The sequence below is a fragment of the Solea solea genome, chromosome 21 (genome assembly GCF_958295425.1).
Source record: "Solea solea chromosome 21, fSolSol10.1, whole genome shotgun sequence".
Lineage (NCBI taxonomy): Eukaryota > Metazoa > Chordata > Actinopteri > Pleuronectiformes > Soleidae > Solea > Solea solea.
In genome coordinates, this window is record NC_081154.1 from 6,240,876 (window position 1) to 6,257,320 (window position 16,445).

Below are 16,445 nucleotides of genomic sequence, written 5' to 3' on the forward strand. Positions count from 1 at the left end.
TCTTTTTTTATTTTTTTTTAAATTGTAGAGCTGCAACAATCTTTTTTTAAAACTATTTTGATAATTGATTAATTAGTTTGAGTGGATTTTTCAGCTTCTGAAATTTCTCTTTTTTCTGGTTTCTTTGCTTCATATAATAACGAAATACATAATTAAAACGTTATCATTTTGGTTTGCAGAAAAAAACAAGACATTTGAGAACATCATTGTTTCAGAAACAGCGATCAATATTTTTTGAGAAAATAGTCAATAGATGAATTGATTAGTTGCAGCCCATCATTATAAAGGTTATAATTTTACCTGACTGTAGTTATTATTTTTTGTCTATGTTTGCTCTTGTTCCTAGTGTTAGTTTCAATTCAGTGTGTTTTTATTTATTCATGTCTCTGAAATCGCTGACAGAAGCAGACTCAAAGAGGAGTAACAAGGAGAGATGAGAGACCGAGACAACCAATCAACACCTGCTCAGTGAAGTGCTTAAACTCCTGTGAGTTGCTCGGTAATAATTAAACTGCATTAGTTCAAAAATGTGTGTGTGTGTGTGTGTGGTTCAGAGCCGGCCCAAGCATAAGCACCAAATCAAATTCAGCTTAGAGCCCCATAAAGGCTTCGGCCAAAACATAAACTGTTAAATCGTCATTACTTTTTTGTTTTTCTGTAAAGTTGACAGTGATACTAACTGCAGTTCTGCTGAGCCCTGACTGACTTTGCCTCTTTAAATGATTAACCCACTGTGAGCTTTGAGGCCCAGTGACCACAAGCAGACTCCCACTGATGTTGGAAACCACCAACTCTCCTATTATTGTGCCACGATTTTCTGATGTGTTGACTCTCCGCGTTTCTGGCCGTGGTCAAACACTTGTGACGCAGCCGTTAACTGATGCGTGGATGGACGGACGGACGGGGGACATTCCTTTGCTATGTGGAGACAAGAAGCTTTGTTTGAGTCAATGGAGTTTGAGTAAAGGATGGAAACAAAGACTCTGCAGGTTCTGACTCAGTCGTGAGCTCAGGCTGAACCTCGTCACTTTTAAAGGGAACTCATAGCTGCTGCTGCTAAAACATAAAGAATATTAAAAACATTAACTGGACTATAATCTAAATAAAGACAGATGGAGCGGTGTCCTTTGGTTTAAGAAGAGTTTATGATATGGCGTCTTTAAGAAACAAAAAAAATCCATGGATGCTTTATGAAACAGAAGTGCCACACAGCAGGTTTTGGTAAGTTTCTGTCTTTTATATTACTATTATTATGTGTTTTATATCGAAAAATGGCATCTGTAATACACACATAAGCTGTTTTAATCCTACAAATACTGAATTAATTCTCTGTTTATACCTAATGATAAATTCTATATTTTGGACGAAATTTATAATGTATAATAAAAAATTATTATTTATTATATTTTTCGTTATGTTTTCATCATGGTGACAATAAATGTTGTCATTGTTGTCTCTTGTTTCATTTTATACCATATTCTACGGTGGCCTGGTCAGTATTGTGCCATTTTAAATACAAAGTTAAAATCAACACATTGTAGCAATTCTTCTGATTTTGCTACCATTTAGAGATGAAATCCATTAGAACTGTAAGAAAATGCAAAAAATCAGCTACAACTGTGCAAAATCCCCCCACAAACGTCATGTCATTTACTGCTTTATTATTGTTGTTAATAAAGGGCCCCCAAAATCTAATTTAGCTAAGGGCCCTATAAAAGCTAAGGCTGGCCCTGTCTCCATCCATTGTCTTCACAACTTCTTAAATTCACCCTCTTTTTCACCAAACACTACACTTTTACGACTTAATGACTTTATGGCTGCATTAGCTGATTGTGAGAAACGTGTGTGATGTAAAGAGCCACTCATGCTCGTCCTGATGGACCAGGAATACACAGCTCACAGTGACCACACAGTGGCCACACAGTGACCACACAGTCACACACATGTGACTGTTTCAGTTTGGACACGTTTCCCCAGGCAACAGGGCCACACAAGAGCTGCTGCTGCTGCTGCTGCTGCTGGAATACAGCACTAATTCAAAAATATACTTCCTCATAATGTATAATCCTCATAATGTATAATCCGGACACAAAACTGACTCGTTTGGTGTCCAGTCTAAAGCAATTGTATGACTTCCTTAAGTATAAATTTATGTGTTTTTAAACTGAACAGATCTTAACGATATCCTCTACACTAAGAAGCTGAACAAATCAAATTATTTTTACTATTATTATTATTATTGAGAAAAATCTTGCAAAATGTTTCACACTGTACCTTTGCGATTTTAAAGGCACATTTAGAGGAAATTAACTATATTTGACTAAATGTTTAACTAGTGTTTGCTACATTTTATAAACTGTATCTTTAAGAATTTAAAAGAACATTTAGAGAAATTAACTCTAGTTGACTAAATGTTTAACTAGTGTTTGCTACATTTTACACACTGTACCTTTAAGATTTCAAAGGGACATTTAGACTAAATGTTTAATCAAAGTTTCCTACATTCTACACACAGTACTTTTAAGAATTTAAAGGGACACTTAGAGAAATAACTGTATTTGACTAGTGTACGTTATGCACACTGCACCTTTAAGAAATTGTCTGCTTACACAATGCTGCCACTTAGTGGCACTGTAGTCACTCTGCAGCCAGCCTTTCACCATGTGATTGGATAAATAACCAGTTTCAGGTCATTAAAAAAGACTAAAATAACCATTGCAAAATTACAATCACAATCACAAATTTGCTTCTAAAAAAACATAAAAACTGAATGAGCTCCTAAAGTTTGGGAAAGTCATGATTAAACTGATGAAAGACTCACTAAGAAAATACTGTAAAACAGGGATCTTTAAAGGTCCAATAGTGGGTGAAATTGTTTCAATTTGACAGAAATTGAAGATAAAACAATGGGCAAACACATAATTAACATGTTCTTTTTTATGTGACCATTGCAGTGACCCAGCCTGTGGAGTCAGTCCCGCAGAGAAACTGAGCCCCGAGCACCTGAAGCTTCTGAGAAACGCTTTCACCAACCCTTCAAAAACTGCAGCACAAATACACAACAACAGGAGCACAAAGACCAGAGGAGGAGACGAGGAGCGTGGACTGAAGTTTGAGGAGTTTCGAGACGTTCTGAGGACGGTGATTGGACCAGATGTTGAGGACACGTGGGTTCAGAGATTCTTCTGGGAGGTAAATACACATAAAGAAATGGAAAGGAATCAAGAGCACCATGATGGCACGTCTACTCACTCATCTTAGAAGACCTGAGTCATGACGTTTCAATCTTCATTGTGCCCAGGTAGATATCAGCTGTACAGGACAGGTGAGGTGGAAGCAGCTGTGTTCGTACCTGCTCCTGGAGTACACAGAGAGAGAGCACACCTCCATCCCTAAGGCTGCTCTGCGTGACCTGCTGCCACAGATCAGACACTGCTCTCACAACAAGGTAATAAAGTCTGTTACGTGATTAAGACACAATTTCATATGGCCTGCTACTTAATATGAAGTTATACCGACTTTCCGCTATATTTTTTTATTAATACGCTATTTATATTTTTATCATAAATATGTTTTTATTGTGACCTCTATGTTGCTCCATATCAAAACAAACACTTTTATTTGGAAAATTCTGGGCAATATCGTGACAAATAACATTTTTGTGACATAATGATGGAATATCTTGATAACATTCAATAAACTTTTTTTGAAGCTATGTAATAAATTAAATCAATCACAACTCCATTATGTGTACATCATTAGCAAAGTTGTTAAGTAAACTATAAAAATAAAAGTAGAACTTTGCAGAAAAGCACAACCATACCCTCCAACCACTGCAGTTACGTATGTAAACCACTAGATGGCACACTACATTCTTTCATAACTTTAAACCGAACAGGTAAATAATGTGTGCTTTATAGAACAATGACATAAGCGATTAACTGTTCAAGCACAAATGGAGAAAAGGTTCACTTTTAAAAACAAATTTTTACAATAAATATTTACCAAAACATACACATCTCAAATTTATCAATCAATCAATTAATTTATATAGCAAAATTGCTTAATACAATTGGATGTATTTAAAGTAAATTTGTGACATTTCTGACAGATATTGCAATTGTGATTGAATTTGCAAAAAGCTTTTTTTGTGTAATAGATTTAGAAACATGCCACATAGTGTATATGATACACTCAAGATGATAATTAATGTTTATTCAATTGCAAGGATGAGAACTTAAAAGTGTAATTCTGAAAGAAAAGTGGAAAGTTATATTTTTGAAAAATAAAGGAAATTGCAATTGTAAACTAAAATAATTTAATTGCAATTAAACTTTTAAATGTGTAATATTGATGTATTCAAGCCTAGTATCAATTCAAATAGGAGTAAAACACAGTATACTAAACTAAAAAGGAAGTAATGTGTAATGCTATGTAAGAGAACATGGTAATAAGGTGCTACTGAGGGAACAAAATCACAAACACTAGCTAGCTCTTCTCAGACTTTGCCATTAAATGAAAAAAAAAAAGCTATAGAGGCATAATTCACAACTTCACCAAGATGAAAATGTTAATTTTAGTGAATATTTGCCAACATGCTAGCCACTTTACACAGTCACCTGGCTAACGTGGCTAAGAGGCTAGCCATGTTAGCCAGACGCCATTTTGTTTTATCCTTCACACATTACTTGTTGTAAAAAGCTGTTGAAAGTTTTTTTGTTGTTGTTTTTGGGGCTTTTACTCAACTGACCTTAGAGGGTAATGACATTAAAATGTCACTGTTGGGTTCATCTGCAGCGTGAGTCCACAGTTCGCATGGTTGCCGTTTGTCATCCTCCTCCACTCTGCTATGTGAGTGTCAGTAAAGGGGGTCAGGTCACTGTCTGGAACAGCGGCCTACACGTCCTCAGAAGCATCGGGGTGAGTGACATCATGCTTTTCTACTTTTACATCTACATCTGGAAACACCACACACACACACACACACACACAATTTTTATATTTTTTTTATAAACATTTGCTTCCCAGCTCGCTGGAGATCCGACAGAAGAAGTGGCCAACACGAGAAGGTTCAGAGGCTGGGTCACTGATGCGGTGTACATGCGCCACGTTCACAAGGTTGCCATAGCAACTGACTGCAAGGACCTGCACTTTGTCAATGTCTCTACGGGGAGTGTGTTCGAGGACGTCCACCTATTTGGTATGTTTGCTGTCAGATGTAAGAGAAGCTGAAGAGAGTGAGTTATTCAAGGAAAAGACTTATAGCTGGTACAAAAGGTCATGTCAAGTAAATGCAGGCAAAATCAATGAGCTTTACAATAAAATAATAGAAAACATTCAACATAAACAAGCATCAAAGACAGAAAATACAGAAACTTTAACAAAAATTAGCAGCCAAATGTTGAAATCAAAGTTTTAAATGTGCTGTATGTCAAACAGTAACAGTTATTTGTTCCTCGTCTTATCTTTTTTTCTTTTTAGCTATTTAGTTTCTTTATCTAACCTTTGGTCTGTTGTTTTTAATGTTTTATATTAACAAATATGACTCTACTTCACCAACTATTTATCTTGTTCTTGGTTCAAGGGTTTCATTGTGTCCCCACTGCTCTTTGTTACTGGCACGATGTCCAGGTATGGCCCTTTATATTCCCTTGAAATGTTGGATGATATATAGCAAATATTTCCTCACTTATATTGTACATGTGTCCCTGCAAGTATCCAGAGCGTCCCCCTCTGCTGCTACTGGGGGATGAAAAGGGTGGAGTCCACCTGATGTGGTTCCTGAACCCATCTAAAGGTCTTTTTAAGAATCCCTCCAAGAAACAGAACGGTCCTTATAGGATCTATTTCCCGGTACGTTTGACCTAATTTTATCATATCACTTTTTACGTTTGTTGTTTTGCAGACAGACCAGTTTCAAACAATTCATTCTCTCCCGTCTTCACAAAACAGGACCTGAGCGAACACAGCAACACGGTGTCCCACCGCTACGTCCCCAACGTTCACCAGGAGCCAATAAACAGACTGATGTTCGATCCCAGCAGCAATGTCATCATGACTTCGTCGGAGAGCGACTCCAGCTCTGTGGTCTTTTTCAGCGTGACATCAAAGCGGGAGCCATACATTTGGAAAATTAACCAGGTAACTGTTCAAGACAAGGTCAGTTATGCATTATATGAAAATAGTTCGTTTTGCTAAACATGATGTAATTTACCATACTTTTAGCCTTTTTTCCAGAAAAATGTCCTAATTTGAAGCATCCCTAACCCCTAAACCACCCAAAACACGAAAAAAGCTTATTCCAAGGTTATGAAAACTAAATTATTTGTATTTTAAAGGTGTTACACACTCATAGAAACATGTTTATTTTGGGTAGTATATTCAATTTCTGAATTAAAGCCATTTCTAAATATTGCACACTGGACCTTTAACTCACTTTTGTTGGTTCAAGGACACACGTGCATGTGTTGGTCAAAGTAATCTGATCAGGGTGACAGTGACCTAACAGAGTGAGTCAAGGTTTCATATATATATATAAAAAGAGCAGCACATCGCTGTATTATATAACTCATTCTGTGAATTAGTCCTCGCCACTTTTATCTAGAAAAACTAAATATGAGATGTGTTTATTGCTACAAGTCAAGTTAGTTATTTATAAGGTTTGGTCATACACAGAGAGACAGACTAACTGTCACTAACTCTGAGAAAAAAATAACCTGCTTTGAGTCTGTACTGAGTACAGAGACAAAAAAAATGTTTTTATTTTATTTTACAGCAATTTTATATTGGTGTAGAAACTGCCCCTGTGGATTTTCTTTCTTTTTAATCAAATATTGTCAAATTTCTGACAACTTACATACTTATATTGGTTGTTTATTAAATTTCTGCCATTACACCCTCCTAAATGTTACACACAAACCAGTTTATTAACATTAATTTTCTCTTAAACATCAGTTTTTTGTAATTATGGTTTTGTTTGTCACTTTTTAGGGTGCTAAATGTTTCGACTACAGTGCGTCTCTGCAGCTGCTGGTCACAGGAGGTTGTGACCGCGCCGTCAGGCTGTGGACTCGCTTTGTGACCACACGTCCTGTTGCTACACTGCTGGGTCACTGCACCACGATACTGGATGTTGCAATCTACCAACCTGTTGGGCAGATCTTCAGTTACTCCAGAGATGCTGTGAGTCATTAAAGAGATAACGTTCCTGCATTTAGATATTATAAAAATGTTTCACATCTTGATGAGTCGTATACTCAAGCGGTTTATATGCACTTATACATATAAGTACTTATATTATACTTATAAAATATATACATCTGTGTGACTTCCAAATTGATTTAAATTGTCTTGTATTGGGGTAAATTAATTTTGCTTGGCTAGTAGACTTTAAACTAGCTTGTAAATGAGCCCACTTTCAGAGTGTAATGTTCCTCAAAATGAAGAAAAACTGACCAAAATCTAGACAAAATTGGCCAAAAATGAACAATGTTGTATAGAAGCAGTCACTTCAGAATTTTTACAGAAAACTTGTCTTCCTTTAATTGATTAAGCTTACTATAAACATGTGTATCTTAGAATGTTTTTAAAATAATTCATTTACTATCACACCAATCAGTGATAGTAAATTTCACAGTAGTGAACAAGCAAAACATTATTTTGGCTTGTTACTGGTAATCAAAAGTAAGGGGTAATACCTTAATAAGACAAAGTTGGATATACTCTCTTAAAATTTGATCACCTAATGCTTTGCTTTGCCTTCATCAGGAGCTGAGGGTTTGGGACATTTCCACGCATCGCTGTCTTAAAACTGTCCGCCTGCACTTCCCATGCCTGCAGCCGGGTCGAATCCCAGAACACGGCAACTTTCCGTTCCTGCTCGTGAGCCCTCCTCATCCTGCAGAGACACAGCCTCACTTAGTGGTGGGATGCAAAGACTATCTGGCACTGTTCAATCTGGCCCAGACAAGAAGAGGAGGAGGAGGTGGATGGTTGACCAACGAAGACAGCGAATTTGGATCAGAATGTCCAAATGGGGCCGAGCTCTCCTGTGCCCTGTACAACCCCACCCTCAGACAGGTGGTGACGGGACATGCCAACTCATCTGTGACTCTGTGGGACGTAGAGACAGGCCGGAAGTGGCTCCAGATCTTAAATGCTCACGGAGAAGATGAGCTGCTCTGCATGACACTGGATGCCTCCCACAGGAGACTCATTACAGGAGCTGGCAACAGCACCATTAAGGTTTGAATGCACTTTGGGCAAACTTATGTGCCGCAAGTTGCCTACAGTTGAATTTCAAATGTACACTGACCACTCTAACCAGGTGTGGAACTTACTAAATGGCCTTAACCTGCACAAGCTGGAGCCTGTCACCAACTCTGAAGTCACCAGGTTGACCTGTCTCCATGACAACAAGCTGCTGGCCGTGGGGTGGAGCCAGCGAATCGTTCAGTATGACATCGCGGCGGCAAAGGTGAAGTTTAATAATGTCCAGTATGAGGTACAGCACACCATACCCTCATAGACTGTATAGAAAGATGGGCTTAACCTTACGATTTGAAATGTTAAAGCTTTGGAAGTAGGATGGGAAGAGCCACCAGGGGGCGACTTTCTGGTTGCAAAAAGAGCTGTGTTTGAGTGAAAGTCTATGGGCACATCTGCCTAATTATCAGTTTATTTATAACCTCAGTAAACATTTTCCTGAGCAGTTTATGATCACAATCCCTTGTTTCTGGTCTTCTTTAATAAAACATGATGTAAATCTCAAGGCCTCACAACAACAGTCATACAACATCTATTTTGTTATATACAGTCTTCACTCACCCATGACCACAGCCGACCACAAGCAGAATCCTGGCATTGACTGACATCTGATTCTGGAAAGTGCAGAGCAAATACTCATGACGAACAAATCATCAATAAATCAAGATTTAAAGTGAAAACAAGCACAAAACAAATGTTCACCTGAACGTGTCATAGCCGTCAGACTTCTGCTCTTCCTCAACTTCTTCTCCAGGCTGAACGTAGAACGACAAGCCACTTTATCCCAAATAAGGCTCAGAAGGTTCATTCTTCCTGCGAAAACCGCACAAAATCAATATATCTACAATCAATCATCTAAGTTTATTATCTCCTATTGCAAGGTAAAGGTTCAGTGTCCAACTTGGGAGGGTTTATTGGCAAAGAAAATTGGATATTCTACCAATCAGTGTGTTCGTTTAAGTGTATAATTGCTTTAAAATAATAAATGGACAAACCAGACAGAGTTTGCATTTTGAAGCGGAAAAAGAACAGCTCTGCCTACATAAACCTGATGCATAAACAAATGAAAAAGGAGGAAAAAGCAGAGAGACTGGAAGAGCAGAGCCACTATAGTTCCTTATTTTTACACAAAAAAAAGTATGATTTGCATGTTTACACTGGGAGTAGAGACAAATCCACATCCACCTGCACACGCAGGCTGTAAGAAATGAAGGTGAGGTTTTGCTCGTGTAAACATCAGAATCTAGATTCTAGTTCTACACTTAACCTCTCAACCTTTAACTACCATCTGCTCTGTGGTTAAATCCATCCTTTAAAGACCACAGTGTTTTGCAGCATTAATGCGTCTCCAGCACATTCTCGATGCCCCCCCCCCCCAACCCCACCCCCCATGTCACAAAGTTTCTCGTTGTGTCAGCAGAGCCAGTTTTTTAAAGAAAACATTTACATTTACACACATCCGCCCCGTGGCATCAGAAAAGAAGCCTCTTGCCTGCAAAAAAGAAATCTGCAGCACACACTTTACGTCCGAGACGTCCGCCACAATGAGTCTGGGTTTAAGAGTTAAGAGCTGACCGCAGCGTTGTCGCCCCGAGGTGTCAACAAAGTCAGTAAACCCTGAGACGGAAATGGAGCCGCTCTCTGCAAGGCAACACAAACCATTACATGTTATCGTCGAGACCATTTGTAAAGTGTCACACAGTGAGAAGTTTGCTGTGTTTTTACTCTGTGTCATTGTGGATACTGTGGCACCAGTTGGCTCAATAATGATACATGTCGCCCCGTAATAGGACTTGTATGTGAGAGCAGACATGTCGTGGAAGTCCGGCGGTGTCCATACGTCGGACATCCTGGCAGTGGGTCAGTGTTCTGCTCTGGGCGTCGTTGCCACGGCAAGTCACGATGGAGACGTCGTCATCTGGAGGCTGGAGACACAGGGACCAGTGCTTCACCTACAGAGAGACAGGGAGACAGGGTGAGCAGAGACCGTCACACTGATGTTTGTGTAAAGCAGAAATGAGCACCCTTTTTAATAAGGGGTGGGCAAGATAATATCGTGGTTGTTGATTTAAAGATGTGCAAATTGACAGTGTCGAGTCTTTAAATGGCTGCAGCAGTGAGATGAATAGTGGGCCTGCGTGATCACGTGACCTAGTATCCTCCCTGCCACATGCAAACACGGAGACACCAGCCTTCGCAACCAAGTATTTGAGATAGTTTTATTATTTGCCGTTGCTTGTTTGCTGGACAATTTACCTCTTGTTACATTTAGTTCAATTTTTCTACACTGTAGTTCACTTATGTCTTATGAATTTTTAATTGATATAACGGCAACTATTAATGTGTTATAACTCTAACTAAAATTTTTAAAAGATATCGACTAATTATCGTCACCGACAAAATCCCGACATAATATCGAGATATCAATTTTTTTGCCCATATCCACCTCTACTATTCACTATAGTTTTACCTATTGTACAGTTTTGTCTCTGTCGAGTGTTTTAAAAGAAACTTATCGTTATTATTATTAGAGATACAGCGCCACCTATGGAGGCAGAGTCAGACAGGGTCAATAAATCAAATGTCTCTTCCGCATGTCCACTCAGACTCTGCAAGGTGTCCGGTTGTCTGCCGCAGCGCGACTAAGCTGTGCATGTAAACATAATATCGACTGAATCAGCTCGTGTGTTTCCAGAGTGGCGCCCCCTGTGGACAACCTCTTGTTCCTGCAGCATCGAGCTCGCAGCAGGAAGCTGAGAAACAAAGGTGTGCTGGTGTCGTCACAGGCTGGCCGCCTGTGCTTCTGGAGCGTCACCGCTCAGACTCGCACATACGGTGAGGGAGACGGGAGGCTGTCAGGTTTAATGGTCCTCGTCGTAACATGGATTTATTCACATGCAGCGGCAGCGGCAGCAGCAGCAGCAGCAGCAGCAGCAGCGGTGACACTCAGTCTGAACTGTTGACTTGGACATAGTTGTGGACTGCCATTCCTGGCCAGGCCACAACTATGTCTCTTTCCAGATCCCATCTGTGTTTAGTGGTGTGGGACTCACGCACTGCGACTGCTGCATGTGTGTGCGAGTGTGCACAGGTGCATGTGTGTGTCAACGCGTTTCTATAGCAGACAGGACTTTGGGATCGCAACATAAGCGGGAGATTTGTGACATAACAGAGAGCATTAAAAGCTACTGTTCCCAGAAGTACATTTGTGATTTAAGTCAAGTATTCTGTGTTTGGAGTATAAATAGTTTTGCTTGGACGGAACTTGACGAAAAGACATTCCACTGCTTATAAAAACAAACAAGAGTCGTTTTAAATTCAACTAGATTTGACTCAGTTGCCTTAAGTATGGAACACTACATTCTACTAAAGGTTTATTTTGTAAGTGATTAAGTTATAAGATGATCATGATAAGACGTCACCCACCTGAGACTCTGCAATTTTAATTTTAAAGCCTCCAGATTTGTGATTTAAACTGGCGCAATTTTGACATTTTGCAACAGAAGTTCACAGACTTCGCCTGCAACCAGCTGTCAATCATATATGTTTTATCATCTATTCTCCTAAATGGCAACATAATTTACAAATTTGACATCATGATCCATTGAAGAAGAGGTTTAAACCAGTGATTGAGACCATTAGCTCCTCAGGAAAATGTTTACTTATGTTATAATTGAGTAAGAAGTATGAGCTAATTTAAATTTTTTGACTTCCATTCAAACGGAGTTCTTTTTGCAAGCAGAGAAGTCGCCCCCTGGTAACTATTCAATGTAGTTTTACTTCCAGTTTGGCTTCAGCAAGGAAAACAGAAGACTACGTGTGTATATACATGTACACACCAGGTGCAACCACTTGTTTCCAAGTTATGGAAACTTGCTGGCAAAAAGTCTCCAATATTTGGAATTTGGCCTATTTTAAACACGAATGGCTGCAGTTTTACATCTTCATGCTCTTTAAATTCTTCCCACCCCAGGTCAGTTTTATGCTCCAGAGCGGCCAGGTGCACGAGTGCTGAGCCTGAGCTCAGATCAGCCAAAAAACACAATCCTGGTCTCTGGAGACTCAACAGGTTGGCTTCAGGTGTGGGATATCTCTGACTACGCACTGGACATGCAACAAGAAGTGAGCTGCTGTGAAATCGTTGAATAAATATAATGTGCGTATATCTACAGGCACTTAAAGGTCGTCTCTCTCTCTCTGTCCACACAGACGGTCAGTGAGCGGCCTCCTCGGCTGCAGCGCTGGAGGGCACATGAGCGAGGAGTGGTGAGCGTGGACGTCCTCGAGGTGGACGACAGACTGTTCGTCCTCTCGGCCTCTGTGGACGGTTCTGCCGGCCTGTGGACGAAGGAGGGAGATCACGTGGGAGCTTTTGGACAGGAGGTGATGTGGAATATCGCAGTTGCAGCTGCGAATCGGACGTGAGTTTATCTTAAAGTTACAAGAGGACGGATCTTTGATTAACAGAAACTGTACATTTTCTAAATGTGAGCGTTTGTTAAGTTAAAACAGTGTTTCCCAAACTTTGTCTTTGGGGACTCACTTTTTGAAGATGGCAAAAACTGAACTGTCATAACATATCAGCGTTTTGAGTACGAGTCTGGCTAATCGTGACCCAAATCAATCCTGACAAGAGCAAATCTGTGTATAATGTAGCCACTCATTTACAGCCATTTTCTGTTACACATAAATTGTGTGAGCCCCCAAAGAAATCTCCCGTGACCCATCTGTGAGTCCCGAGCCAGTGTTTGGGAACCACTGACTTAGAAGAACACCGAGTTCTGAAGAGCAGGCATTCTTAATGGCCCAGACGGAGAACAGCTCTGGTTCTGTTTTAAATCAAACACAGCACCAAACGCTCTCACAGACTCACAGACCTTGTGACACAATCTCATCCAACAGAGATCACTGATGTGACTCATGTTCGGTTCCAGGGACTCTGATATGAGCCAAGCGGTTGGAACTCTAATCTAAAATAAACAGCTTTTGTGTTTGCACAAGTGAATACCCTGCAGCAAGGGGTAACATCGTTTGGCTCTGACACCCACAGTGAGACAGAGAGGAAGCAGAGGGAGGATACAGGCGGGGAGGGGAGGAGGGAGAGTGACGACGCCACTGGACCCACTGACTGTCACACGTCACGGGGAGAATGCAGTTGTGAAGGTAAACATTAACAGGTATAGCCATAAAAAGTTGTATAATTCCAGGCCAATTAAATAGGAAATTCTGGCTTAATTACATGAAATGTCACCACATTTTATTTAAAAAAAAGAGTCAGAGCATTCTTTCTCTGAATTCTGGGAACATTTGGGCAATGTTTAGAGACGCACGGCAGGTTCTTCAGAAGTGTGCATCTGCATTTTCCTCCCTAAACTTCTCCTTTCATTCTCTCTCTCTCTCTCTCTCGCTGTGTTACTCAGGATTTGCCAAAATAAGCGATTAACTGTGCTTTCTCTGCAACCACACCCTGGCAGACATGCACATTAACTCGCTTGTCTCTTGTCATCCACTTCAGCTTCACCCACCGGCTCAGCAGAGAATGACCATGAGCAACCTCAGCAACCCATGGTAACCTACACACACACACACACACACACACACACACAAACAGGGCTGCTGCTGACGAGTGTAAACACACATTTATCAAGGCTCGTTTCATTTGTCCTTTTCATCTGTGTGTGTGTGTGTGTGTGTGTGTGTGTGACAGTATCTCTGTGAGGAGACGCCTCTTTGATGACGCTAACAATCACCGCTGACCACCGCTGAGTTTCCATCATGGTACGGTTCAGTTTGGAATGGTAGAGCCTTACCACGGGAAACTGTGGGGGCAGTATAGAGTCATTAGTCTAATCAGTCGGTCAGGAAAACGACAAACAAGAGTCAATAACGGGCATTTAAAAATGGCTGCAAGATGGTCTACAGTATATGATGTTAATGGGGTGACTTGTATTCCATCACCGTGAAATCCGCTCCTGTTCCTGTCTATTTCAGATCAAGCACAATAAAATAAGAGCATGGAGATATGTAGGGTAGTTACACTTATGATTGATGGATCTAAAACTGGCGTATAAATGGGCCTTAACTCTCAGCTAACACCAAATGTTCTCTTCATTATTCCATTCTCTCTTAATGGCTGTATCTGTTTGTCTCAGATGAGACGAGTCTCCTTCCTCTCCCTGTTTCCTTCACCCAGTTGTGACCTCGTCCCTTTATTCCGCCTGCTCCGCCACCACAATGTGCATTTGTGGCCAAAAACCATGGAAGAGGCTTTTCCTGTTGCTGTCACTTCATGTAAACCGGCCTCAAAAGGATTGCAAACAAAAGTTTTTAAAAAGACTCACATGACAAACAGAGACAAACATCAGAGCTGCACTGACATCACTGCTCTGTAAACTTCACACATCAAATGAAATTTGTATTTTTTTGTAACAATATTAACTATTTTTGTTTTTCCTTTTTTTAATGTCTTGTAACTGTACACTGTGTTACACTCTATGTTGATGAATAAATATTGTTTTTTAGGATTTTATCTTTCAGAACTTCCATGCTGCACTGTCTTTACTCCTCTTTTAACTTTTTTCCCCATACTTCGATCGATTCCACACGTACATTTCCTTATATAAATAATAATTAAGATATGTCAATTGCACTGATATGCGATACAGTCAGCTATCATCAGTTAGCTTAGCTCAAAAAGAAGCTTGGAATAAGTTAGCAACACATTTAAATATTATTGTTTAAAGGTATAAGTGTGTGATTACTTTGTTTGGTTTATGTAACCTTTAAAATACATCTATTATGTGTAATTTAGGCAAGGGCTTTATATTTTTTTATTAAGTGAATAATAAATATAATAAAAATAGATTCTTTTTTTTGCCCTTTACAATGTATTAACTGTAATTTTACCGTCTGTGTGGTGGAACAAAGAAAAACCTATATACACAAGCCAAAAACGAATTAAAGTCCCATACTACTGAAGTGCCGTTGTTTATATGGCCTCTAGTCAGTAACACGTAACATGTCAGTGTTGAACACACCAAGATTTTTCACAAACTGGTGAGTAAAAGTGGCAACATTGTCAACGATATTTACAAAGATTTGGTTTTCAACAAGACCAAATATCCTCTTCAAGGATTTAATTGAGTCCTTAGATGTTAGGGGAAGGTAGAAAAGAAACACTAAGTTAAGGCAGCGTGTAAAGGTAAAAAAGGAGAGGGCCTAAAATGGAGCCTTGTGGGACTTCACAACTGATGAGCACTGGCCAAGATGGACAGAGAGTGTCCTTTCTATTAAACAAGTATGATTGAAAGCATTGTTGAAAACAGCGCCTTTTAAGCTCACACAGTGTGACGTGGCGACTGCTTGTCTCTTTGCCCCAGATAATCAATTCAGTGGTGCAAAATGTGGCCTTTTTTGTGCATCTGTGTTCAAAGAACAATAACTATACTTGTTATTATAGCTGTGGCTCTTGGAGAGAGAGGTCACATATTTTGTGTGTTTGCAGGTGTGTGTGTGTGTGAAGGCTAAATACAAACAACATAAATGTCAAAGCTTTCTCTCACTCATTTCCAGCTTCAGCAAAAGCGTCTCTCAGCCTGTTTTCTCTTCAGGGAGGATAAAACACTCTGGAGAGCAACTCCCAGAAACACACATACACACAAACACACACACATACAGACGACAGATGTTCCACCACAGGAACAACAGCGGCTGGGAAATGCCCTGTTAGATCCTTATTGCCTTACTATAAAGCTGCTCGGGGCTTTTAGAGCAAACTCGAGCCACAATCGTAAGTTACAGAGCACACTTTATGTTTTCACAGGAATCACAGAGACGTAGAGAGAGAGAGAGAGAGAGAGAAACGGTGGCCTGTGAATGAAGGGAGGTGTTATGTCTCCCTGCATGTTTTCTCATTCAAAGTTGTGCAAGAACCTTTTATATTTTTCTTTTCAGCCACTGCCTTTTTCCGAACTCTCTGTGTGTGTGAGTGTGTGTCTCTGTAGGTCAGCATGACAGGAAGAAAAGTGAGGGATCCCTTTGTGGGAAATGCAGAAGAAAGGAAAAGTGCAGATGGGAATTTTTGCCTGGAGGGTGATATAGTAGAGGTCTGTTGTTAAAAAGACAGAGAAAGGGGAAGAGGTAGAACAGTGAGGAGATAAAGGTGTGTGGTCGTTGACTTG

At 40.0% G+C, this 16,445-nt stretch overlaps 1 protein-coding gene across 1 annotated transcript; it reads left to right on the forward strand.

Moving 5' to 3' along the window:
• The first annotated feature begins 888 nt into the window (after positions 1-888).
• On the forward strand, positions 889-14,738 carry LOC131448214 (WD repeat-containing protein on Y chromosome). Its single transcript, XM_058620474.1, has 19 exons — positions 889-1,221; positions 2,955-3,192; positions 3,302-3,448; positions 4,798-4,920; positions 5,029-5,200; positions 5,585-5,631; positions 5,716-5,853; positions 5,953-6,141; positions 6,991-7,182; positions 7,768-8,244; positions 8,327-8,476; positions 10,056-10,240; positions 10,961-11,100; positions 12,239-12,387; positions 12,475-12,686; positions 13,316-13,428; positions 13,781-13,833; positions 13,973-14,043; positions 14,418-14,738. Exons 1-18 carry the CDS (start codon positions 1,151-1,153, stop codon positions 13,997-13,999), a joined length of 2,823 nt encoding a protein of 940 aa, XP_058476457.1. The 5' UTR covers positions 889-1,150; the 3' UTR covers positions 14,000-14,043; positions 14,418-14,738.
• The last annotated feature ends 1,707 nt before the right edge of the window (positions 14,739-16,445 follow it).